This window comes from Tachysurus fulvidraco, chromosome 20, assembly GCF_022655615.1.
Source record: "Tachysurus fulvidraco isolate hzauxx_2018 chromosome 20, HZAU_PFXX_2.0, whole genome shotgun sequence".
Lineage (NCBI taxonomy): Eukaryota > Metazoa > Chordata > Actinopteri > Siluriformes > Bagridae > Tachysurus > Tachysurus fulvidraco.
Window position 1 is genome coordinate 9,645,913 of NC_062537.1, and position 25,438 is coordinate 9,671,350.

General features: G+C 40.0%; 1 protein-coding gene across 2 annotated transcripts; it reads left to right on the plus strand.

Annotated features, from left to right (window-relative positions):
• The first annotated feature begins 990 nt into the window (after positions 1–990).
• hlcs (holocarboxylase synthetase (biotin-(proprionyl-CoA-carboxylase (ATP-hydrolysing)) ligase)) lies at positions 991–24,853 on the plus strand. 2 transcript variants are annotated; one of them, XM_027151414.2, is made up of 12 exons: positions 991–1,100; positions 1,217–1,375; positions 1,503–1,643; positions 2,322–2,484; positions 2,648–3,588; positions 3,714–3,896; positions 11,133–11,404; positions 21,954–22,021; positions 22,496–22,656; positions 23,176–23,290; positions 23,649–23,862; positions 23,959–24,853. In XM_027151414.2, exons 1-12 carry the CDS (start codon positions 1,098–1,100, stop codon positions 24,128–24,130), a joined length of 2,592 nt encoding a protein of 863 aa, XP_027007215.2. In that variant the 5' UTR covers positions 991–1,097; the 3' UTR covers positions 24,131–24,853. The 2 variants fall into 2 exon arrangements, with proteins under 2 accessions (XP_027007215.2, XP_027007207.2); XM_027151406.2 differs by lacking the exon at positions 991–1,100 and having other exon boundaries at positions 1,107–1,375.
• The last annotated feature ends 585 nt before the right edge of the window (positions 24,854–25,438 follow it).

Here is a 25,438-nt window from a genome sequence, read left to right on the forward strand (position 1 = left end):
AATTTCGTTGTACTCTGTGTGATGACAATAAAGAATCTATCTATCTATCTATCTATCTATCTATCTATCTATCTATCTATCTATCTATCTATCTATCTATCTGTCTGTCTATTATTTAACTGTAAATGTCTGATCGTTCTTAATTAAAAGAGACAATGCTGTTATTTTAAATATCGATTAATAGATTTTCACATTATTAAATAATATAAATAAAGTATTTAAAGTCTTGATGTTCTGAATCTCCATTGATTGTGGGGATTATTATTTATTATTTTTGTGTCCAAAATCCATTCATTTCATAGTAGAAATAATGAGATAAAAACAATAACGGCATAATACACATCTTTTTTTAAACAATGCATTATTAAGTTGTTAATGAAAATAACATCACTTGGACATTTTACACGTTTAGTGCTGTGCCTGAGCTTGCGTTATAGTCTCACGCGCGCACACAACCACGCATGCGCGTTTCTATTTATTTGTTGCTTTTTAATTTTATAGAGACTAATTTTTTAATCAATGATTAGAGATAAAAAAACATTTTTAGAGACTCAATGTGGTTTGTAATAGTTTTTAGGTTGACAGGTACGTCTGTGCTTAATGACCATCATTTCTTTTCGTTCACTTATTTATTTATTTAATTATTTTTTATTGTTTCAATAACAAATGATTACAGATGACAAAATACAATGCCATAATATTCAAAATAAAATAGTAACATGAAAGAAAAGAAAAAGGAAAATACAAAGAATGGGAATCGAACAATACAATTATTATTTTAGGAAAAAAGGAATTTACAGCCTTGTAAAAGTCCACAGTTTTGATAACATTTCGGCTTGAAAATCCTTTTAAAGTTTCATAATAAGTTTTCATTTCCAGCTTAAAACGGATAATGTTTTTTTTTTTCAGACCACTTATATTTATGGATATATAAAAAGATTTATAATAAAAATATGACATTTTTCCATTTTACTTTCCTCATAAACAAACAAAAAATAATGGCCATAATCATAGATATCTATGGGCCATAATCAGCCACGAGGATATGACGAACGGAAAAGGCGGGGCTTAGTCCTGACAACACGGAAGCGAATATTATGGCAAGTTTTTGACCGTTGGAAAAAAAAAAAAGCCTTACAGGCTCCTTAACGGTAATGTTTATGTAGCCAACATGCTAATAACGCTATGTTACCTTTACCTCTGGGTGCGTTTTCAGAAATGCTACACCGGGGTCATTCGGAATGTTTTGTTTAGGCTTCGCTCAAACCGGAGCAGTTTATGTTTCTGCGTGCAGAGCTTCAGTAGCTTCACCTCATCCGAGGACACAGTCTTCCTTCAGCTGGGAAACAAGGTTATTTACATCACAGAACCTCAGGTGAGTCTCATGCACCTTTACATTCACTATGAGTTCACTAATGGGGCCGAATAACCGCGTGGCAGTGTTTTGTTTCTGTGTAACTGCATGTAATGTTTGTTTTGTTTGTTTGTTTTGTTCTACATAGGCATGTGATGATCTGAGCAAGTGGACATTGTTGCTCGGCTCTTCTTTAGTTAATGCTCCAAAACTAGAGAACATCGCTTTTATTATAGAAGCTACAACAAAACAGAAAGCTGTATACACACGTCCAACACCAAACAAGAAGGTATATAATATTATATGGTATTTAAATGCTCACACATAACTACGCACACACACAAAATTCTTACAATACAAATCCTGTATTAACACTCTAGGGATATCAGTTGTGAATAGACTCAAATGTGTGATCTAATCAATTAATCCGCTTTTGAAAGGGATATTAGACAATACAGCCTCATTCCGTTTGCCTTGCCGACAAAAAAGGACTGTCTGTCTGACTGTCATGTCCCTGCTCTTATCAGTAGTGATCACTGAACACGTGTTGATACCACGAGATGGTAAAATGCCAGGAGTTCACGTCTGTCCAGCTCTAATCAGATGATATTTTAATACCAGTTATGAATGAGCCTGAGCTGCCAGATTCTTAAGCACACCCTTGACAATTACATAAATTAGACATATGTCACCTAACATATTTTGCTATCTGTGGACAAAATCAGAATCTTGAATTTTGAATGCAAACAGACAGGACATGTTCAGATAAATCACATAAAGGTTTGACACAGGGCTGCAGAACATAATTCAAGAGTTCACTAATCATTGAAGGGCATTTTTTAATCCAGGAAAGTGCAAGAAGTCTTTATCCAACTTCTTTATTTCATCGTGAATGCAGCAGGCTGATGGCTGTATACTTAATAATGTACATGTACTTGTAATGCATCCATAATTGTGTTGTACGCAGGCACTGAATTGGTCCGACTATTGCCTTCCTCTGGCTTTCAGCCCAGGACAGCCCTACAAGGCTGTGGCTGAAGCGAGCTTGGACAACTTCAGCACTCTTGGAGTGGCGTTCTTGGAAGATCGACTGCAAATGGAAAATGGCCTCATTCCTGAAAAAATAGTTTGTTAGTAGAAAAATGCTTCATTTTGATCAGATGTGTAATTTTACATTACACAAGATCTTATAGATATTTGAGTTCTGAATAGTTGATTCTTGTCTCTGCAGATGTTTTCTTGATCGCTGTCTTGTTTTCTTGATTCTAATTCTCTTTATTGTGTCCTGTGTAGCGGTGTTGCTCAGGGAATCTGCACTGAAAGAACTCCTTGAGAAGCAGCAGTTAGGCCTGGAGAAAAAGCCTGACCCAATTCTCAGCACTACAAAAGACACTGTTTCATCCTTGGCTTTTCTGTGTGAAAAGGGGGGTGAAAACATTGAAAAGGGACCTGAGAACAGCACATGTGGAGCATTGTACGGCCAGCAGGTGGAACCAGAGCATAAGACTGAACACAATCACATGGATGGCCACCATTTGCACCTCTCCAGCTGCCACGAATGCCTGGAGCTGGAGAACAGCACCATCCAATCAGTGAAATATGCCTCGGTCGAGAATATCCCAGACCTGCCTGATGATTACACGGATACTGACGTAGAGGAGGAAGAAAGCGAGGGTGTCTCAGCCTGGAGAAGGTTTGACAATACAAACAGCAAACCTCCCAATGTGCTTGTGTACACAGATGGCTGTGAGGAGCGCTACAGACGTGTACACTCACTTCTGGCTGAATGCATCGACACTGACCGCTATGCTATTTACCCCCTGCGGCTGCAGCAGGCACTTGAAGAGCCGTGGCTAGAAAACACACTGCTCTTGGTGGTGGTCACAGAAGAAACACTCACACCTGAGCTGCAGTTGCGCTTTCTGACATTCTTAGGCCAGGGTGGTAAAGTCCTGGGTCTGTCTTGTTCGCTGTGCCCAGCCGGGCTCAGGCTACATTCTCGGGAGGAGCAACGAGGCCAAATCTGCAGCATGAATTTCACTAAATCTGATAGCACGGAGGTACAGCTAAGCGTGTTAGCCAGTGGGAAAGTTTATATACGTGAACCGCATGATGCTAGCAGTGGTGAGGTGGAGTTGTGGGGACAGCTGAGCACCAAGGACGAAGACAAGAAGGACATGGTTATTGTCAGAGTCACTCATGGTGACGATGGTGGAGAAGCTGTACTGTGTCAGGTAAAGAAAAACACTCTTGGTCGAAATGGGTGGAATCGGGGTTGTTTGATTTAGTAGTTAATCCTTTTTGGTCTCTCTCTCTTTCTTTCTTTCTTTCTTTCTTTCTTTCTTTCTCTTTTTGCTAGGTGCATTTGGAGTCAGCTCCAGACTCTGAAAATGTACAGGACAGTAGAGGCTTCTCAGAGCTAAAGATGAGTAATGCGAAGCGCTATGAGGTCCTGACAGAAATCCTCACCTCTTTAGGCCTTAGTTGTGAACTGAAGCAGGTGCCTCAACCAAGCCCCATTTACCTGCTTTCTACACAGACGGTATGTACACATGTAGACTCTCTCTCACACATACACAAACACACACAAATAATGGTTTATTAACGCATTGCTATTGTTACATGATCCAGAGATCTCTAAGATTTCCACAGCATAATATCCAACTTCACAATTTTCATGAACACTTCATATCAAGGTTTATACCAGCTAATAGAAATGTTTGTTGTGCAGTAAGCTGTCCTCAGTATGTTCTCATGCACAGACAAACACACAACTAAAAACCTTAAGTTTAACCTAGTGGTTTTTCAAATTCTTTTCCTCTTCAGTTTCCTGTCTCAACACACAGACTGATATTCAAAATACTCTACAATTGTGTGTGCTTGCCCTTGTGTGTGAGTGTGTGTGTGTGGGCTTGTGAGGGTGTGTGTGTGCTTGTGTGAGGGGTTCCTAAAATCCACCACCAGCTCTTTGTCTTTGTGATGTTGAGTTGCAGGTGATTTTGTCTGCACCACTGCACAAAGCTGGACTCAATCCTATTCTCAGCCTTTTGACCTCTCAGCCTATAATACAGCCTATTAGAGCAGAGTCATTGGGAAACTTCTGCAGATGGCATGACTGTGTGCAGTGTCTGAAGTCTGATAGTGTGTAGACTTCAGTGTAGAGTGTGATCTGAAAGGGAGACAAGACTGGCCCCTGAGGGGCCCCTGTGCTGCTCACTATGATGTCTGAGACGGTGTTCTGCAGCCTCACATACTGTGGTCGACCTGTGAGGTAGTTGATAATCCAGGTCACCAGAGGAGCATCCACACACGCGTCCAGTAGATTATAGCTGAGCATTGCAAGTCGAAAGCACTGGAGAAGTAAAAAAAAAAAAAAACTCCCACAGTGTTGCCTGCCTTCTCAAGGTTGGTGTAAACTCTGTTCAGCAGGAAGATGACCACATCCTCTACTCCAGTTCTGGGCTGATAAGCGAACTGCAAGGGGTCCAGAAATGGTTTAACTGTTTTCTTAGGTGTTTCAGGATCAGCCTCTCCAGTGACTTCATGACATGTGAGGTCAGAGCCACTGGACTGTAGTCACTGTGCTTGGTGGAACCAGGCATGTTTTACACAGGGCAGGTACGGCCATTATGCTCAGGCTGAGGTTAGTACCCTCGGGAGTCCTTCGTGGCCTGCAGCATTACTAGGGTGAAATCAACTGAACTCTCTTCTCACATGATGTTGATTGGAGACACAGACGGGCTGGGAGATGGCCTGTTAGGGGTGGGGAAAGAGGTCTGTGGTGGAAGGACAGAAGTTGTTGAGGAGAGATGATATGCTGCAGGAGGGAGGGAGGGAGGGCAGGGGAGGGGTTTTGAGGTATATGGAGGGGGGGGGGTTGTTGTACTGGCATGGGGGTGGGGTGTGTGTATGAGAAGTGTGATAGGGTACGTGTGTGTGGCATGCACTGTGATTTACTGGTTCCAGCCAGCTCCCTATTGCTTAATGAAGATGGATGAATGAATGAAGTGCATTATAATTATGTGCCGATTATTCAAGCATGGAAGATCAGAGAGAAGTTAAAAGAACATACAGTCTATGGTGGAGCCAGAAGCAAGACAGAGAAGCACTACTTTAAAGTGATTAGACAGAGAAGTGACCTTTAAGTGCATTCCAAATCGCACATATAAGTATTATTCTATGCCATTTTGTAGTAATGTGTGGAGTGTGAAATGTCCAACAATAAGAAGAGCACATCAAGTATCCACTCCAGATTTCCACAAATCAGAAATATCCAGCTAATAGTATTCCTTTTGTCCCAGCAGAGCCGGAATTGCAACTACAGCTTTGGCGAGAAATAAAATTTTAACTGAATGAAGAGAAAAGTTATTATGGTTTGCAAATTGATTTACAAATTAAAAGCACAGAGGTTGTGTTTATTATTATTCAGCCTTGTTGCTGTGAAATTCTTGTGTTTCAAGAGGCAGGGAAATACTTTTACATTTACTTAAATAAACAGTATTTTAACTAATAAGTAAATAAGTAATTTGCCTAAATAAATAATTTAAGGTTTGATCGGTGTGTTAGCATCTGAGCCGTACTGTTTGCAAACACAGAACAAATAATAGGCACTAAAGCTTAGAGAAAATGTTATAATTTAAATGTTCTTATGAAAATCATTTTAGAGAACGTATTCATATAATGTACAGAACTTAATTTCCCCACCCCTCAACACACACAGTTGATCTGAGGGGTGCCAATAATTCTGGAAAGTGAAGAGCCTGTTTTGATTCTGTGAATGCCACAAGGCTATGCAGGATTTGAACTTAAGCAGAGGGTTATTGCTTCATCATGAATGTCCTTAGGCTCCTTTTTTTTTCTTACCCACTCATGTATGAATTATTTTAATTTAAGGACAGAAAGATGGTTTGCTGGTGTTTGCAAGGCATTTACATGCATAAAGAGCAGAAATGTTTCCCACATGTGGAATTTGTCTCCTTTCTCACTGAGACTCATGTTTAAGAATTACATTGCCGTGTTGTCTTTGGCAGTTTTATAGTATACATGATAGTTTTACACCTTGGTCACTGCAGCAGTTTGTATATGTATGTCGCTAGTGTTTTGGATCAGACAGAATAGATTGCTAAATACATTTCTGTGTTAAATTGTAATCACTGTAAGGTCATTTGGTCTCAGCAGTAAAGATTGAATACCGATGGTCTGTGGTTCATCAATAGTGAACTGACTGTATTATTATCCATGATTCCCTGGGTAAAGTCAGGGAAAGTATGTTAAAGTGTAAAAGGCATGTTTACAGTTCAATGTTTTTCATTATCAAGCTGTAGGTAAATCTTAGTTTAAAACATTGGAACAAGTTCTGAAAATGCAAATAGATCGAAACCCCTAAAGAATTTCTGTTAAAACTAGATTAAATGAGTGTTTAATGAGAAATGCATAGAATTGGCCACTATGTGGCAGCGTGGGACCATGAAACTTTTTCTTAGACACAGAAGGTCCTTTTACAGCTCTTCTCAACTAACAGTAGAAAAATTCTCTCAATGTTATCATAGGAGATACATCATTATTTTATTTTTTTATTTTTTAATTGAATATAAAATCAGGTTTGAGATTGTGTATTAAATCTCTCAGAAAATTGGATTAAAAAAACTTTTTGCTTTTTTTTTTTGTACAAAAAAAGATTTTTGTTCCATTAGAAAAGTGACTCAAGTCAGAGACATTAAACAGGACATCAGTTCCACTGTGCTTGGTGATCTGCACTATTTTTAACTTTACTCCTACATACTGGCTCGGCTCTCGAACAAGAATAGTGACTGAATTCCACACAGGTAGCTGAGTATGTCACTGTTTGTAGGGAATTGACTATTAATATGGAGGGATTATGGGTAATGTGCCATATTTTCTGGTAGGAAAGAACTATTAATTATGTCATTTTTATAAAAATAGAGCTAAACAGACTCTAGGCCAAATTCCATCTTTCTATAATTTCTGTAAAATTATGTAATTTTAATAATTAAGGATATTTTCCAGACTTTTAACGACTTCTCAAGACCAAGTCACTCTTTAGTATTTTTTTCACATTTTATTTGGAAACCTTGTTCTGCTGAGAGCTGCTTCAGCTTACTGAACCTTGGACACAGGTCTTGACTGAACCTTGGACATGTGAGCTACGTTCGGTTTTCCTGCGGTCTGTTCTGAGATCATTTACAATGTGATGTTTGAGTGATTCCTGACAAGTTAGTCATTTATCCGTCCTCTTGGCCTCGGCCAGCCTCTCCGAATAGAATTTCTGAGAACGTAACACTTTCTTATTTTAGTATTTTGTTGGGGTTTGTTTGGGTTCGAGTGTGACATTTCACCCCTGTCCCAACCACTCTGTTACAACAAGCATGCTTCTGATAAAAAAGGTGATTGCTTCCAGACGGGAGCCGTTGCTCATTGGAGGAGGAATAGAGCGCATTCTGTGCACCTTGCTCTGGTGCGAAGACCGAGCGAGAAGACAGTCGGGGCTTCGGCTCTCACAGCTCTCAACTGTACCAAGCACACACGCTAGTGCAGAACTTTTTTTACTCACACTCCTCACTCACCTTCTCTCATTACCTCCCTTTTCTTTCACCGCATGTTTTATATATTGCATGCTTTCTCTTCTCAATGTTTTTAAATGTCTCACTTTGTCTTACCTCGCCTTTATGATTTTTTTTTATCTACAGAATCTTAATGCTTCAGTATTAGTGAAATAAGGCCTGAGCAGGACCACCCAAAGTACATATCACTACTTGAATAGTGTACATAATTAAAATGCTGCCCAGGTCAGTTCTTTATTCTCTGTGTATTAGCGGTCCATTTTGGCTGAGAGCTGTGCGTGTGTTTCTGTGGGGGAGGGGATTAGCCACATTCAGGGCCCCCTTGTTGTTCTGATGTGTCTGTGTCAATGCAAACCCACATTCAGTGCAGTGCTGGAACCCCTTTAGCATCTGTGTTAACAGGCCCACAGAGCCCCCCGTTATCCCTACCTCCTTACAGTCAACATAATCAAGACGTGCCGATAAGCCATTCTAATTGATTAAACATCAATGTGCTCACTCATTTCTAAACCCAATAATTACAGCATTATCTCTTCTCAGACTCTAGCACCAGATGTCTGCAAGCTATGCTTTGGTTCGAAGAAATGCCCTCTAGTCTAGTCCAAGTTTGTCAGAATGCATGTTTTTTTTTTTTGTTTTTTTTTTCTGGAGCTCTTAATATGATTACTGATGAGATGTTTACTTCTGTGTCTGAGGTTACTTTATAATCTAGTTAGATCCACTGGATCAGTTGACTGTGGCAGGTACAACCTCATATGTTTATGCATCTGACAGATATGGACATTGCATGAATTTAGCTGTTGTTTGGATTATTTCAGGTGAATATTATTTAAAATCTACTTTGACATACACATGCACGAAATGTCAAACTATCAGAACTGGATAATGGTGCAATAGAAGACAGTGGCATGATATTATGAATCATGGTTTTGCATCGTGTAAGTGTGTGTTTGTCTCTGTGTGTGTGTTTGTCTGTGTGTGTGTGTGTGTGTGTGTGTGTGTGTGTGTGTGTGTGTGTGTGCATAAATTACCCAATTACCTGGTTAAGAAATCTCACCATGATGCTCTAAGGTAAGTAGGCAAGCCAACAGAAACAGTGATGCTCTAGGTAACGTTCTGCTGGGAAACCTTAGGTCCTATCCAATCTATGGAATCACTACCTCACAACTTAGAGCACTTAAAAGATTCACCTGTAATGTCTTGGTGCCAGATACCACAACACACCTTCAGAGATCTTTTGGAATACGTCCCTTGATGGGTCAGAGCTGTTATGGTGACACAAGGGGCCCACACAATATTAGGCACGTGGTGTTATGGGTGATTGGTGTATATATTATATTATACACACACACACACGCACACACACACACACATATATATATATATATATATATATATATACATATACATATACATATATACATATATGTATATATATATATATATATATATGTATGTGTGTGTGTATATATATATATATATATATATATATATATATATATATATATATATATATATATATAATGTATATGTACGTTAGTTAAATTTAATCATTATTAACCTGTACACCTGTTTATCCACTCAGGCATTAATGATGCAGCTGCACAATGCCTGAAATTATGCAGATGCCGGTTAGTGTTTGAGTTAATATATACATCATGTATACAAATGGGGCAGGATTTCAGGGACTTTGATCATGGTATGGTTGTTCATGCAGGCAGACTGATCTGATTATTTCAGAAACTGCATGCACAGCAGTCTAGACAGTAGATACAGAATGATGTAAAAACAAAAAGCATCCAAAGAGCTGAAGATGTGCAGACAGAAATTTCTTCTCGATGAGAGATCAGAGGAGAATGGCTAGGCTGGTTCGAGCTGAAAGGAAGACTACAGTAAATCAAATAAGCACAAAAAAAACTCTTCACAACTGTGGTGAGCAGAAAGTCATCTCAGAACACGCAACAGGTCAAGACCTCAAGCGTTAGCCAAGAACAAAAATCTAAAGCTACAATGACCACAGGCTCACTATAACTACAATTGAAGATATTGTTCCCATCTTCCAACTGTGCAGGTTTGGTGAGTCTGTCAATTCTGTATTAATATGCTTCCACATGCTTAACAAAATACATCACCGTTTCCGTGTCCCCAATACAGTGAGACCTTTAACCACAGTTAATCACATGCTTACAAAAGGGTTTCAATGAAGCCTCTTTTTTGACTAAGAGCACATTCCCACTGGATGAGCCTGTGTTTATTTTATGCATTCTTCAAAAAATATGAGAGAATGTCTTGGGAAAATCCACTGAAGCAGCTGAAGTGTGTGGCCTGATTACTGATTAATTGAGTTTGATCAGGGAGTAGCAAGCAAACTAGTCTGTTCAGGGAAAAGCCTTGTAATGAAGCCAATCTTCTTGCTAACTGGTTATCCATGTGTCTTGATCGCTTAAAGACCCTGATTATTTGGCTGTATGTCCAGCAGGTCATATGCAGTAATGATGATCACTTTGGTTTTGAAGCAACAGCCAGTAAAATGCACAGTTCAGTGTAGTTCAATGACATTATCTATCACAACTGAAGTTCTATTAGTGTGTTATTTAACTGATCGTCAGTTAATTGAACTCTTTAGACTTTTATTCCTGCAGTATACATGTACCAGTGTTTTAATTAGCGCTACCAGTGGCTTTGGTGCTCAGCAGCATGCTGTAGGAATGTTGATAATGTCTTCGAATTAAAATTGTGTAATAGTGACAGAGACATATACAAACTAATAAATGATTGGTGTGACCTATTAGGATTTGTTCTGATTTAATTAGAATCTGTATAGTACTTTGGGCATGGACACCAAGCAGCTTTGCAGAAATATCTCAATTTAAAATGTATAAGTTCCCAAGGAGCAAGCCAGAGCTAACAGTGATGAGGAAAAACTTCCTGAGATAGTATGAGGAAGAAACCTTGGGAGAAACCTGCCTTAAATAGAACACGTACTCCTTATACATCAGTGTTTGACCTTGGAGTGTGCGATTATAAATAATTTCCTTATATAAATGTGCATGGTTACCGTATGGACAAAACGTTGCAATTGTGCAACCAGAAAATTTAATCTAGTTTTAACATGAAGTCTATTCTGTTGACGTGAAGAACTGAGGCATTTGCAGTCATAAACCTATCATTAAGTATTGTATGTGTTTCTTGTGTAGAAGCTGAAGAATGCATTTGTGTGCTGGTTGAGAGAGCATGTGGATGGCAAAGGCACTGTGCATGCTCAGAAGACCAGCCTAAGGGTGATATGGGGCCAAGAGGAGCCGAGCGAGTTAGGTGACGGAGAGCTGGCACTGCACACCGAGGCCCCAGAATTCCTCTCTGAGCATTTCAGTATGGAGATATACATGCAGCACCTGCAGAGCCAGCGACTGGGGCACACGCTGCTCTACGCTGATGTTACACCTACCACCATGGACCTGCTAGAGGGGTATGTACAAGTGATTTTAATTCTGTCAATGGGATTTGCTGTTTAATAGCTTGTCCTTGTGCACATGTGGGTTTCTCTCATTTCTCTTTTCTTATTTTGGCCTTTTTTTTTTTTTTTAAATCAGGATGTTTACTCCTTGAAGGAACTCTCCATACGGCGAGTTACATAAGCTACATAAAGAGATTATTCTCTGATTATTACTAAAGATATTAGTCTGATTATTCACCTGACTATTTACATTACCGGTTTAGTTTTTGAACACTATATTTGGACATTTTTCCTTAAATGACTTAAAATGTCAAGCAAGGTGAGAAATGTTAGCAATGGCTTTACTTTACTGAAAGAAGCAAGACCTACGTTAAAGCTTTCTCACTTTTCTGAAGCACTTGTAGTTTCCTAACCTAGGATCTAACAGTCAGCAGTTAATAAGTACCACAAATATGTACACATTTTCTTAGCTATTTATGCCATTTACTGGACGCAGAGCAGGTCTAAACCAATAATTAATTTGTGCAGTGGAAAACTTAGACTGTGGTCCGGCGCTGTGGTTACGCCGCACCCAGAGCCAGTTTTACTTTTTTATAACATGGAAAACTTGTATTACTAAAACGTACTTGAAGCACAACACCTAGCCCATGATACATTCTCATACCTAGACTTAAAAGTCCACTTTGAATTGGGATACCTAAACACCTAATGTTGGAGCTTACAATGGTGGCATTGCCAATGGTGGCTGCTGTGGCACTGATGAGGCTGATGGGGGAGGTGTCCATCTTGCCACATTTAGGGGTAGAGGGGCGTCAATTGAAGATTTGAGCTGGAACTGATTTAATGCATGAGTGAGCTCACTGCAGTAGGGCCGGCTGCGCCTAATGGAGCTCTTTGTCTGCGGCTCCCCTTAACACGGCAAACTCGCCAGTCAACAGGCTGGATCACAGGCGCAGGTGGGAGCCATTAGAGCTGTCATAAAGTTTGAAAAATGGATTCTGGAGCACAGCTGAAGTGATTGGAAGTGACAGTGTTGTCATTAGGGTTGTAGGCTAGTGAAAAAAAGCAAGGTGGAGGAGGAAAAAAAGAAACATGGCTACAGTTTGATTTCCCTCTTGCTTGATTATGAGAGTAATTTCCAGATGTCCTCTGTTACAGTCTGATTAAAATAGTATTATTCTCTCTTCAGTCTTCTATAGATCACATCCTCTAAATGCCTTAGCATGCGTCGTATCCTTTTGTATTTTACAAAGATAAAGAGCAGGTCTGTGGAAGTTCATAAGCCAATTACCACATATACTGTGTAAATGTGCTGAGGGTTGTCACTTTCTTCCTCCTTCATCAGCTTTGTTCATTTTGCTTCAGCTTTGTAAATATATAATTGCAAATTATAGCTTGTTTAAAGTCTGTCGGGAATGTGCTTTTGTTCAGCACGCAGCCTGTTGCAAAATCAATTTTCTTAACATCACTCGAAGCTCTGTACGTTATACAGAGTGGTTCGAGTCTACATCCAAAAAAGATCAATTATCAAAACTAGGTCTAACCAAAAAGCTGGCTGAAAGTGTATGGAACATATGGTAGTCCTATCAACAGACTGCCAGTGTGTTGTTGTTTTTTCAGTATGTATACATCAGGTTTATTATGTTAATAATTGAGTGTGCTTGCTTTAATAAGCATGTCCTTTTATTATAAGGTTATTTATTTCCAGTAGGTGGAAACTTACTTTCCTGTATTTGCATTAGATGGTAAAGTTAGAATAGTTTTGCCTGTAGTTTATTATGATATGAGCTCAATATTAAAATATTAATTTTCCCAGCTGGAGGTTAATAGTCTCTCTCTCTTTCAGTCACTCACTCTCTCTCTCTCTCTCTCTCTGCAGATTAACAGGTCTATAGTGAACTGAGTAATAAGGCCGTACTGGGTTTTGGTCGGAGTATAGTGCTGAGCTAAGCTTAGCGCTATACTATGGGAGAAGATGCTTATATTGACTGAAAACAGAACTAAAAGGGGGGAAACCTGTGTGACTTGGGGGGGGGGGGGTTACGATGTGTGTGTGTGTGAGAGAGAGTGGATACGAGAGAAAGAGAGATAAAGGGGGAGCGGTATGTTTGGCCAGAGTATTAGCGCTTTGTTTGACCAGAACAGACTAATAATAGATAGAGGGAGAGACAGGCCAGTGTTCTCACAAGGTCACAACTGGGCCTGAATCCCAATGCCCCCATGGACCATGGGGCAAAGGCATCTCCCAGCAGGCCTAGTATGCACAACACTGCTTGCTGCCTGCTCTTATTAACACCTATGTTAATGGATTCTTCTCTTTGGCTCATTTGATTTAGCACTAGCTGAGTTTCTGTTATTAATATAACCGGGTTCACATTGCTTGTTTGTTAGGAATATGGTTTATCAGAGATGTCCTAGTCAGGCACAGCTGCTCGGCCTCATGGTATAATATCTCTGATGCATACTGTGCGTCATGAAATCGTATCGTAGTATTATGATGATTTTTCGCAATCCTGCTCATCCCAGCTGTCAGTGAATCATGTAAGATTACATGCTCAGGGGATTCAGGTAAAGTCTTATGTATAACACTGACCAGTACAGCTGCTCATGGCATTTAAGTGTGTGAAGTGTTTATTGGTAAAGCACAAGGGAGCAATCACACATCGTGCTAATACATGTCAATTTTCAGACAGACACACCAACATATGCATTTGCTCAGTGATTATTTTGTGCCTTAAGCTCTCTGCTACACTGACTCTCTCCAATCATGTATGGAAAATGTTTTCAGTTCACATGAAGCTACAGAGGTCACACAGAAGGCCATTTTAAAGTGTCCTTTTCCTGAACTATTATAAATACATGGAAGGAAATCATTTTTAATTTCCTCTGCAACCGTTTTATTATTCTAGTTATTAATCTGTAGATTGTGAGCTAATCATACAATATTACTCAAACGGCTGCATCTATTTTAAAAGTGAACACATAAGTAGGTCAGTCAAACACCTTCTTCTTGATATCCGAGAGTAATTAACACACACATGCCCCCACGCACGCACATTGCAGACTGAGGCACTGCTGTTGGCCCCCGTTGCTGCAATCAGCGCTTGTTTTAACAGCGAATCCGAAATCCAAACGGACACTGTGCGGAATTAGACTCCGTTTCCTGTGAAAAACACTAACACTGGGTAAGGAGTGGGAGGGTGGGAGGGAGGGAGGGAGGGAGGAAGAGAGGGAAGGAAAAGGTTCACAGTTACTAAAGCAGCAGGTTTGTACATAAAGCAAAAGTGGTCCAATTGACCTTGCAGACTCTACGACCAATTATCTAAAATTGTAAGCAGATGCTATGAGTCCTTATTTCATATTCTTATTCCTCCATCAATGCCAGATGGTCCAAGAGTTTTACAGAGTAGAGCAGAGGGTTGGACTAGGAAAAGGAGACCCATACTGATAGGTCCTTCCATTCTGACTTACATCATGCATTGCCTAAAATTATACAAGTGCTAGTTTATTAATCAAACAGCTATTATATATGTCGTGCAAAAAACAATTAAAAAATGTTTTTTAATATGTTATGGTGATAAAATTGAAGTTTTCATTTTAAGTGATTTTATGATCCATAAAGTTACAGCCAATTCTAAACTTTTGCCATTCTGCATACTAAACTTTTTCGAATCAGAGAGAGAGAGAGAGAGAGAGATGATCCAATAATGGTGAAAAATTCTGATTGATCAGCTCTGAGATGTGTTGTGACTCAACAGAAAACAGGATTATTCCAATTAATCACATTTACAGATTAGAGCTCTTCTATTGATCATCACGTTTATGCCTGCCATTGATCAATACTAATGTGCTTTAGTTAAGTGAGGAAAATCCACTTTTAAAGCACAATCAGCATGTTGTTTTTTCTTTCTGTTTAATTTTCAATTCCAGATCAAGACAGCAGTATGTGGTTGATATTAAGCTAGCAACCCAGAAATATTTGTGTTGATACCTAACATATATAATTTGATGTATAGCTAAAGAGAGCAGTGGGAGACGAGTAAATGCGTATTCTGAACATTTACGACAGCCACGCTATCTACAGCAAGGACATAACCACTTCGGTCCTGTCAGGTCGGAGGCTTGCTATTGGACAGCCTTGTCTAGGCTTATTAATTAGAAGTGAAACTCTAAAAGTAGTTTTAACAGAGTAAGAGTAAGGCTAGGCTGGTTAGCCAAATCCTGCTTTTGTTTGTGTGTGTGTCCTCCTTCCTGATCTCTCTGTGATGGTGGCCGTGTGTGCTTTGACCCTCACACACACACACACACACCCCCTCTCTCCAGTCACTGTGTAAGTGACCCTTTGGGCTCAGCAGCCTGTGATCTGCATTCTCCCACACATGATGTGCTCTAGGCAGTGCAAGCTATCCCTCCTCTGAGGAGTTCTCTCGCTTTCACTCCTTTTGTGTTTCTTTGTCCTGAGCGTGTTGTAATCAGGAGTTTTACAATGCCAGGACAGAAGGGACTTCCAGACAAATCTGCCTTTCAGGAGGCCTGGTTGCTGCTCATTCACTGATAACCCTGTACTTCAACTCAGACTGCTGCCAAACAGCCACCTTTTTCTTCTCACCTTGTGCATATTGGTCACATGAAATTACAGATTGTATGCACCCATCATGTACTGATCAGTTGTTAGTATGGGAGCGGCAGCGGGACATAAAGGACATCACTAAACAAAGGGTATATGTGACTGTGATCATCATATAAACGATAGCATCACCTGACCATTTGAGGGATAACACCTGTAACAATACCAAGACAAAAGTATATGTGACCAAGATTGCCATTTGGGAGATACTCAGTTCTTAGACTCAATTCACATTTAAAGTGAAACCCCATTTGAACTACAAAGAGGAAAACGGTATAAAATATTTGAGCAGGATTTATCCTGTGTCCTCCTTGACTCAGATGAACCCGAAGTACTTCACGTATTTTGTCACTGCTAGGCTGGAATAAACTTCTCCATAAAGATCTTCGCCCTCATTGTTTTATTTTCTTGCATGTCCTTCACTGCTGGTTATAGGCTTTTATAGTCTGCCATATTCTCTTTAGCCATGTTCACTGGATTTTTCCACTTCATTAACATTTTATATCTTCACTCAGTTCATTGTTTGTGAGTGTAGCTACTATTGGTCTGTTCTTCTGCATACAGACCATCTGAATCACCGCAACAGACCATCGGAATCCAAAATGGTGCTCTGTATATTCTGTGTATTGCATTGTCTGAACTGTCTTAACCTTGCATTGTTTGCACTAGGTTTTGCACTTTGTGGCTAAGATAAGTTACTCTTTAGTTCTTACCTTTGTGTTGTATTTCTGTACCATCATGGTTCTGGAGAAATGTTGTTTCATTTCACTTTGTTGACTGCATCAGCTATATACGGTTGAAATGACTGCTTCTTGGCTTGACTTGACTTGACTCAACAGGGTTGGTTTCCCTGTGTAGGCACCCTCCTAAGAGCATGTCCTGACCAGAGGCTTATGTGTCAAAAGGATGGATATTTGGGGCATGTCAAAGAGCCTTGTTGGTTAGTTGAACTCCACGGTCATGAATAATTGCACTGGAGTCTGGTTTCCTTTCTCTCACCTTCCTCTGAGGCTAGCAGGCAAGTGGCTAAGTACTGTTAGCAAGGCTGAGTTGATTTTCTTGCCAGTCATGAAAGCTTAAATCTGTCAAAGTATGATAAGCTCAAGTGCACAACCAGTAAAGTCACCAAAGTCAATTTCTAGGAGTATGGCGTTTTTAAAGGCAGGGGGTTAGTGATTGAGCGTTGTTATTAATAATTGCATCATTGCTTCAACTGTCAACAGGACCAAGTGATATTATTTAGCCAGTTCTCAAACTCCACTTCCACTGTCAGCCCACAAAATTCTTGAGGTCTTATGTCACCAAAGTCACATCAAGGTTGGTACTCTGATCCAAGAGGTTTGTTCTGTTTTGGACAGAGATGCATATAACAAGTCAACACCACAGTTCAAAGCTCAATGCACTTTCTTGGTCTAACCTGATTCATAAGTCATCCTGTTCCCTATACTTCTATATATTTGCCAAATTTATTTCACGCCATAAATTATTTGCATTACCCCTATTTATAGGTTCCCACAGAACAAGATGTTTTTAGAGACCTGAGCCTTTCCAAAAGCCAGAATCCAAGTATCCTTCACATTTTCTCTAGCTTCAGTCTCAAATAGAAAGAGTGGGAGATCTGCATGTTTTGGCAACTACCTCGAGTTGTAATGTTGGTGGCCAGATGGCCCTTGTGGTTAAACCCAGGGCTCCGGCCCATGGTCATGTAGCAGAAACTCTGTGTTCTCTTTTGTACCTGGATCACATCCGGTGATCAACAGACCAGATATCTGCTAGTCTGTCACAGAGGGGTGGACACTAGGCACAAGGGACTTCTTGTCTAAGGTGACTAACTGCTGGTGGACATCATAGGTGGACACCTTTCCACTGTGTGCTAAAGTGGGTTGGTTTCTCATATCACTGTCATGCATCATCCAGAAATAATAATAATGATTATTATGATTATCATTATTATTATCACTGTTATTATTATTATTATTATTATTATTATTATTATTATTATTATTATCATCACTCAGAGGTATCAAGGTGAGTCTTACCACTTGTGACACAGGTGCAAGGTTCACAAAACCACTGTTTCATGTGATTTCATGTATGATTAGAGCCTCTGCATATCACTTCAGAAAATGTGTATATATTTTCCATTCTATAGGCAGTGTGACGGTCCTTTGAGAAAGTAGATTAAATTCACAATTTACACAAGTCATCAGAAAAATAAGAACTGAGTGCGATGCAAATAAAGACATTCCTGGACCTAATTAATTAATTAGTTCTTTCTTTATTCATAATTATGAAGCAAATTGGACATGCTGCTTCTCTTCTATTGAGTCAGGTCAGTTCTGGACCTTTTGTCTTTGGTGTCTGTACTCCTCTGGAGATACGTCTGGTCCACCTTTTGTCTCATGCAAAGAGGCTGTGATGGACCTGCTGGAATGGCAGCATTTGATAGGCTGCATTTGCAGTGAAACTCGGTCATTGTCGATCTCTAATTGCTAACTGTGGGCCTTTTTTCCATCCTCCAGCTCTCCTTTGTGGCTGTTATTGGGAATTTTTCTAATGTGTTTTCAGCTTCCCCGGTCTCGGCCGACCTCTGAGCTCCTTGGTGAACATGCTTTTAAAATGAGATTAACTTTGGAGGAATACATTAGACTCTGTATTGCAAAGCTCACAGACTTGAGCTCTGGCTTATTATAGATTGCCCACTTCAGCCCCTCACACCCCTCACGCTGCCCCATACACACAAACACACACCCCTCGGCCTCACAGCTCTTATTGAAGGTGCCTCTTTGAGTCAGTAAGAATATTCTGTTTAGGAGTTGTTTGAGCTGATCCAAGCCTGATCTCATATTTGTGTAGCAGAAATTAATTTGACGCCTCTTTGCATGCTAATCTGTCAAGACTGATTTCCACTGGACAAAGACAGAGAAAGAGAGTGTAAAGGCCAAGAGAGAAAGCCTATTCTGAATGTCTTATTTTTGTTGTTCAGCTCCCATCTTGCATTCCATCTTCAGTTTGATCTACTTGTGGTGCTTACAATTTATTTATATTATTCAATTTATTTATATTATTTTTCAGAAGTCTAAGTAATTGCGATTTATAATAATTTCTGGAAAAAAATATAAATGTTTCTTTTTTTTTTGCACTGACATTTAAGCCTTTAAATCAGAACTGTGATGTTGTTGCATTTATGTTTTATAACAATTAAAAGAGAAATTTTGACTCATTCAAAAGGAAAAGCTGGCCACACACACACACATACAGAGCCGTATCATGCGCTCCCTTAGGTGTGCTTAATTTAGTCTTTGGCACAAGTACGCTGGGGCGGCAGTCTGAGAGGTCGCTCCTGGCTCTCCTCGCACTGTTAGCTGCTGATGTTCTTATTAAAAGTTCATTTTGCTTGGCTGAAGGAGCACAGAGAGCCGTCTGGGCCTCTCGTGCACCCTTGTCGCCTCTTGATTTGTAAAGCAGCGGCGCTCGTCACGATCCAGCGCTCGGGGTTCTCTGGTGGTCCTGCCAAACAGCGCAAGCTCTCAATTATCCATGGCGCTTGGCCCCACCGCCTAACCGGCACACACCGCCTCGGGGTCAGGATCCTACTGCCTGCACCACACACCCACTCCTAGACATGGGAAAAATCGGTTTGTCTCTGTCTGACTGTCTTTCTTTGTCTCTAATTCTATATCTCTTAACAAATAACCAGGATGGGGATTCAGTTAAACAGCACCATATTGTTTTTTCCAGCATTATCCTTTGGCCCTTTTTCAGTACTTGAAGTCACTTGCAAGTTGTGAATCCAGCATACATTCCTTTTGTGTAGCTCGATTGATAGTTGGAAATCAGATCATTTGCCAAAAGCAACTCTTTTTTTTGTTGTTTTTTTTTTCCCTTTTCCTTTCTTTTTTTTTTTTTTTTTTTTGATGTTACAGCCGCCCACGTCTTTGTTTTTGTTGCTTTTTCCTTGTACTGGTGGCACATGATGGAAGTTTTTTGGCTGTTGGGCTTTTACAATATGTCCACTTTAATTAGTGTGAGTTTGAGCGAAGAAATTCCTAAGTCTACAAATTAGCATTTGGTTTCCTGCACCTTCTGCCTTGGCCACTTTTAAATCTGCATTTTTCATAAATACCTATTTGTCTGCAATGACGGCTAAGCATAATGGTACTATGAAGTAAAATTCCAAGAATGTGATTTAAGTATTCATTTGCTATTCAAATAAGTATTACCGAACGCTCAATTTACTGTAAGCAGTAACATTATTTTGTTCCAAAGCAGAGTGTTTCCTTTATACATCTGGATCCATCGCTTATGAGGAAAGTGGAAGTTTCGGAGCAGCGCATGGTGTAATTTTGGTCCTATCAAGCCTGAAGTAGTTTCAATGTTATTTCTTCTCAGAGTAGCTCTATCAACTGTCGGTGTTCCTTTTTATCCAGCGGAGATAAAGATATCACTCGCTCTAATAGAGTTCTGCAAGCCTCCTGTTCACTGGGACTGTTTGGTCTGGGAACTTATCGGATTATGGGAGTGCAGTTTCAAGTCTCTGTCTGTGTAACACTGTCTCTTTGCATCAGAAAGCCCTGAATTACTGCCCTGTGTCTCAGCCTTCCAGGCTTTGGCCAAGGAAATTGAGGCTCTCCCTGGTTAAGCTCTTGTGTAAATTTATTTTCCGTAAATGACAGATCACACCAAGATTCCCTCCAGATTCCTGTGTGTGTTGTCTCTAGCCACCCTGTAATAAGACACATTTCCATCTGTTATACAGAGAATGTGTGGCTTTGGTAGCAGCTTCACACACGGTTAATGGTAATGTTGTTGCCATTTAAATGTAGGTTTTTCTTCCCCACTCTTTATTTATGCATTACGTATATTCCACAATATTTGTTAGATGTGTAAAAGTGATTCTAGCATTTATTAAAACCTTTTGACAATGTGTCTGACTAGCATTATGCCTTTGTACAGGTATCTGCATTGGTGTATAGTGGTGCTGCGTGCTTCACATGATTCTCCCAGTGTGGTGAGATGCATAATGATGCGGAACAACGTGGCCAGTAATTTGAAAAGCGGCTTTAAACGTAACGATCCGGTTTGCCCTGTTTAACGGTGTTGGCTTTACCTTCTTTTTCTTTCTTTCTTTTTTTTGCAACCACGGAGACCCTGAATTTCGCAAAAAGCAATAAAGGGTTAAATTCCCCATATATGCGGTGGTTAATGTTTATCCCTGAGAGGGAAATAGTGTCTGAATCTATCTTAACTAAATATGCACTTCAAGCTACTGTTTAATAGATATTAACCAAGAAAGGACCAGCATCTTCTCTTCTAAGCAGCATATCTATGGTGCCGTGCTATAGACCCAAGAACTAAACTCTTCTTTTCTTTTAATTATCTAAAATATTCCTCCAATCTTCCAGGATTTAGTTTTTTTTTTTTTTTTTTTTTACAAGCCGGATCCACATCGTTTCATTAGACACTTTGAATTTGCAGGTTTCCGCCGTATTGACTTTGTGTTTAATTCATTGCAGCATCTGGCAGAATAATTATCTGTTTGTTCAGCAATTAGAGTGAGATTGACACCTGAGTGTCACCTTGCTGTGTGGCCCGAGGAAGTGTGTGTGTGAGTGACACAGGGTCAAGTGGACGCTTGTTTACTTTGGTGGGGGTGTTATTTGATGGGAGCACTGGGCTAGAAACCTTGAGATGAGGGTCAAAGTTCAATTAAAGTCCAGTGGGTAGAGAACACAGGAACACTGAGCTGTCAGCTCTTCTTTCAACACACACAGTGAATGAGAGAGCGAGAGCTGAGAGCGGAATTGCATAGAATCTTTCTTGGAGAAATTCAGTTCAAATGAGAGAGTATAATGTGAGACTAGTTTAGTTCATTAGTTAATCGACGTATTTTGTATTATTAATATAAGGATGCTGTTTTATTTCTCATTTTAGATTGATGTTGCAGTTACCAGAGGATATGGGGTTAATTGCTGTGGCAGCACGTCAGACTAAGGGCAAAGGTCAGACATCGGTACACTACACTGTTCCTCTTCAGCTCCTATGGATTTGTTATTTTAATTTTGCCCCAATGTCTGAATTTTAGAGTTATTTTTTAGACTTCTGACATTTTTTCCAGCTATCTTTATGTAATTGTTAATGATTAAATATTAGCATTATCGTTCCTCAAAAATTATGATTTGATTTTCTTTTCTGTTCATTTCTTTCTTTTCTTTACTTTTCTGAACTGATTCACATTAATATTAGTTAAATATTGTAAATGGTGATTATTACAGTGCCTGTCCTTGTTTACAGTTGTGGTTATATTTATATACAGTAATAATATAAGGAATCACTAGAGTCTTAAAATCTGGAACATACAAGAACTTAATGCACATGTAACGTGTCCACAGACAGCACTATATTATCGTTTTCAGTCTCACTTTGTTCATGTATTTTGACCTGTGCGTGTAACAGGTTTCTTGACCGTATTGCAGGGCGAGGGGGGAACGTGTGGTTGAGCCCGCTGGGTTGCGCCATGTTCACGCTGCACTTGCAGGTAGAGGTGAGATCCCGACTTGGCCAGAGAATCCCCTTCCTGCAGCACCTGGCTGCTCTAGCTGTTGTCGAGTCTGTACGTACACTGCCTGGATATGAGGTACGCTATCGCGCACACATACACACATGCACACACTGAAATATACGGCCCCACAGAAAGGTCTCCCGAGCAGGTGCTGCTGTCTAGATTACTAATCAGAAATGTCACAGTCAACTGCAGCAGAAGGCTTGAGGCCTTGCATTGGCCCCCACACACACGGACCTGGGTTTGTGTCAGTACTTGATTGGAAACACGCATGAGCATTGGATGTTTGGAACCTTTGCAGCACGTGTGCAAGTGTGTGCACTGCTGCAAGCTCTTATACGTTTTGTTACAGAGGATTGTTTGTGTGTGCACCCATCATGCAGGAAATATTATGGGATGTGGTAAGAATAACATGCAGTACTTGAATTAACATATTACAGTAATCGAAATAAACCCAGGATATGTCTACAATACCTCGGTGATTAATCTGGGAAAGATGCATCCAGAACAATGGTTTAAAAAAAAAAATCATTTTCTAAACTTCTAAAATGACACATTACGCTTTCTGCTTATGTATGCAATTCTTTTGTTTAGGACATTGACCTGAGGGTGAAGTGGCCCAATGATATTTACTATGGGAACCTGATGAAGCTCGGGGGAGTGCTGGTCACATCAAGTATGATGGGATCCACCTTTCACCTCCTCATCGGTAATATCTCTAAATAAGAAAGTAATCTTATTCTAAATGATTTGGATTTATATATAATCATTGCCAACGATGTGCATGCTGGCAAAACATTGTCAAAAATCATTCACCACAATTATTTCTTTATTTTAATAAGATATTTCTGCCATTTTGTACACTTTATTATTAATTTATCGCTCAGATGGATCCAATGTTCTGTACTCGAGTTGAAGTGACTGTCCAGTTTTGACTGTGCTGTTGGTTTATAAACTTTACTCTTTTGATTTATGCGTCCATCCTCATCCTGTCGGTATAACATCATCACTCTTCTGTACATTCTCTTCCCCCTCTCTGTGTGTCTCTGTCTGTCACGGTCTGCTAGGTTGTGGGTTTAATGTGAGCAACAGTAACCCTACCATCTGCATTAATGACCTGGTGGTACAGCATAACCGTGAGCGAGGGAGCAAGCTGAGTCCTCTAAGCCCAGCACAGCTCATCGGCCGCTCTGTCACTCTGCTAGAGCAGCTCATTTCTGACTTTCAGCTATATGGCCCTGAGGCAGTTCTACCCATTTACTACAAACGATGGGTGCATGGGTGAGTTCACTATTCCTCCTGAACATGTCTATCTTATAGAACAGTTTTAAAGGTGATAAATATTGACGAATTATTGACGATGGCGGCCATATTCAGGGGGACAAAGGTACGGTTGTGGAGTGAGGACGGTCCTGAGGCTGAGGTGGTGGGACTGGATGATCACGGCTTTCTGCAGGTGAGATCTCAAGACCAGGGTCTGGTGTCTGTTCAACCTGATGGAAACTCCTTCGACATGATGAGAAACCTAGTCGTCACCAAGCACAACTAGACTCCACGTACACACACGGTGGTTTCAGACTGTACCATAGCATATAAACACCAGGAAATAAATCTCCACATCACAAGAGTCACTTATAACTGAATACTGGGAGCATGTAAGCTGTAACCATTCATGTTGTTTTGCTGCGTCATCTACATAAAAACCTGGTATTAAATGGATTAGATTTATAAGGAAAAGTCCGAACAGACCTCGGATTAGGATTTTTGTGTCGAGTTTAATATAAATCAAGAGTTGTTATTTCTAGGCAAAGCTTAGACTATAAGACATTTAAGTTGCTTTGAATAAAAGACTCACTGATTAAACTAAATAAGATCTTAACATGTCTGTTTAAGTTTTATAGGTTTATTCACGGCTTGTGAGAGTCTTCAGTTTACTATAAAAAGTGCAGCATTCTGAATATACATTTTGCAACTTTTTTCTCCTAGCATGCTACAACAAATGGTGATCAGATTGTGTTTGCTTTAAAAAACTAAATTGTTTAGTGGTTTCTTTTTTTTCGCATTTATATGCCAAACTACAGCACTTAACCAGACTATTTAATTACTTGACTTTTTTTTTTCTTTGTGTGATTATATATAACAGAAATTAAGTGTACTTAATATTTTGTGATCAACAGTTTGTATACAGATGTGAATTTCCATAAGTCTCTGAGAAGTCCTTCCAGTGTTTTATAGTATCATTCGTCCCAATAAAAAGAATGTATTGCCTGAATAGCTATTAAGTGTTAATCAATAGTAATTTTTTTCTAACGCTGCATTAAATCACAAATATTTGAAAAGTGAAGCAGTGCAGCGAATAAGCACTTCTTTATCTGGCGGTCTCTGTAACTTTCACTCTTTACGTCTCAGATGGACTCGGCTTGGCCCAGCAAGCCAAAAAAGTGTGTGTTCAGCCTAGAAGCATGTGTTCGTGAGCAGCTACAGTGTGGCCACTGTGTCCCACTGCTCCCTCTTCCTCCTCCTGCTCTTCTTTCAGCCGGTATAGAAGTGATGAGGTGTGCTAAGAGGCTGGTGGGCATGCAGGTGGACGGAGTGTGTGTGTTTTTGTGTACGCGTGAGGGGTTAGGTTTCCTGCACTCGACTGGGTTCATCCTGGTCTGTTAAAGATCACCTCATCTGTCTTTCACACCTCCTGTGCCTGGACCCTCCCTCACTGTGATGAGGTGAAAACGTTCCCGAGTCCTGCTAAACTGTCCGAGATCCTTCACCTCATTACAGGCCCATTCAATTACTCCCACATTCTCAAATACTCACAAGCACACACAGACGGCACGCTGTCCAGGGAGAGCGCTCTAGT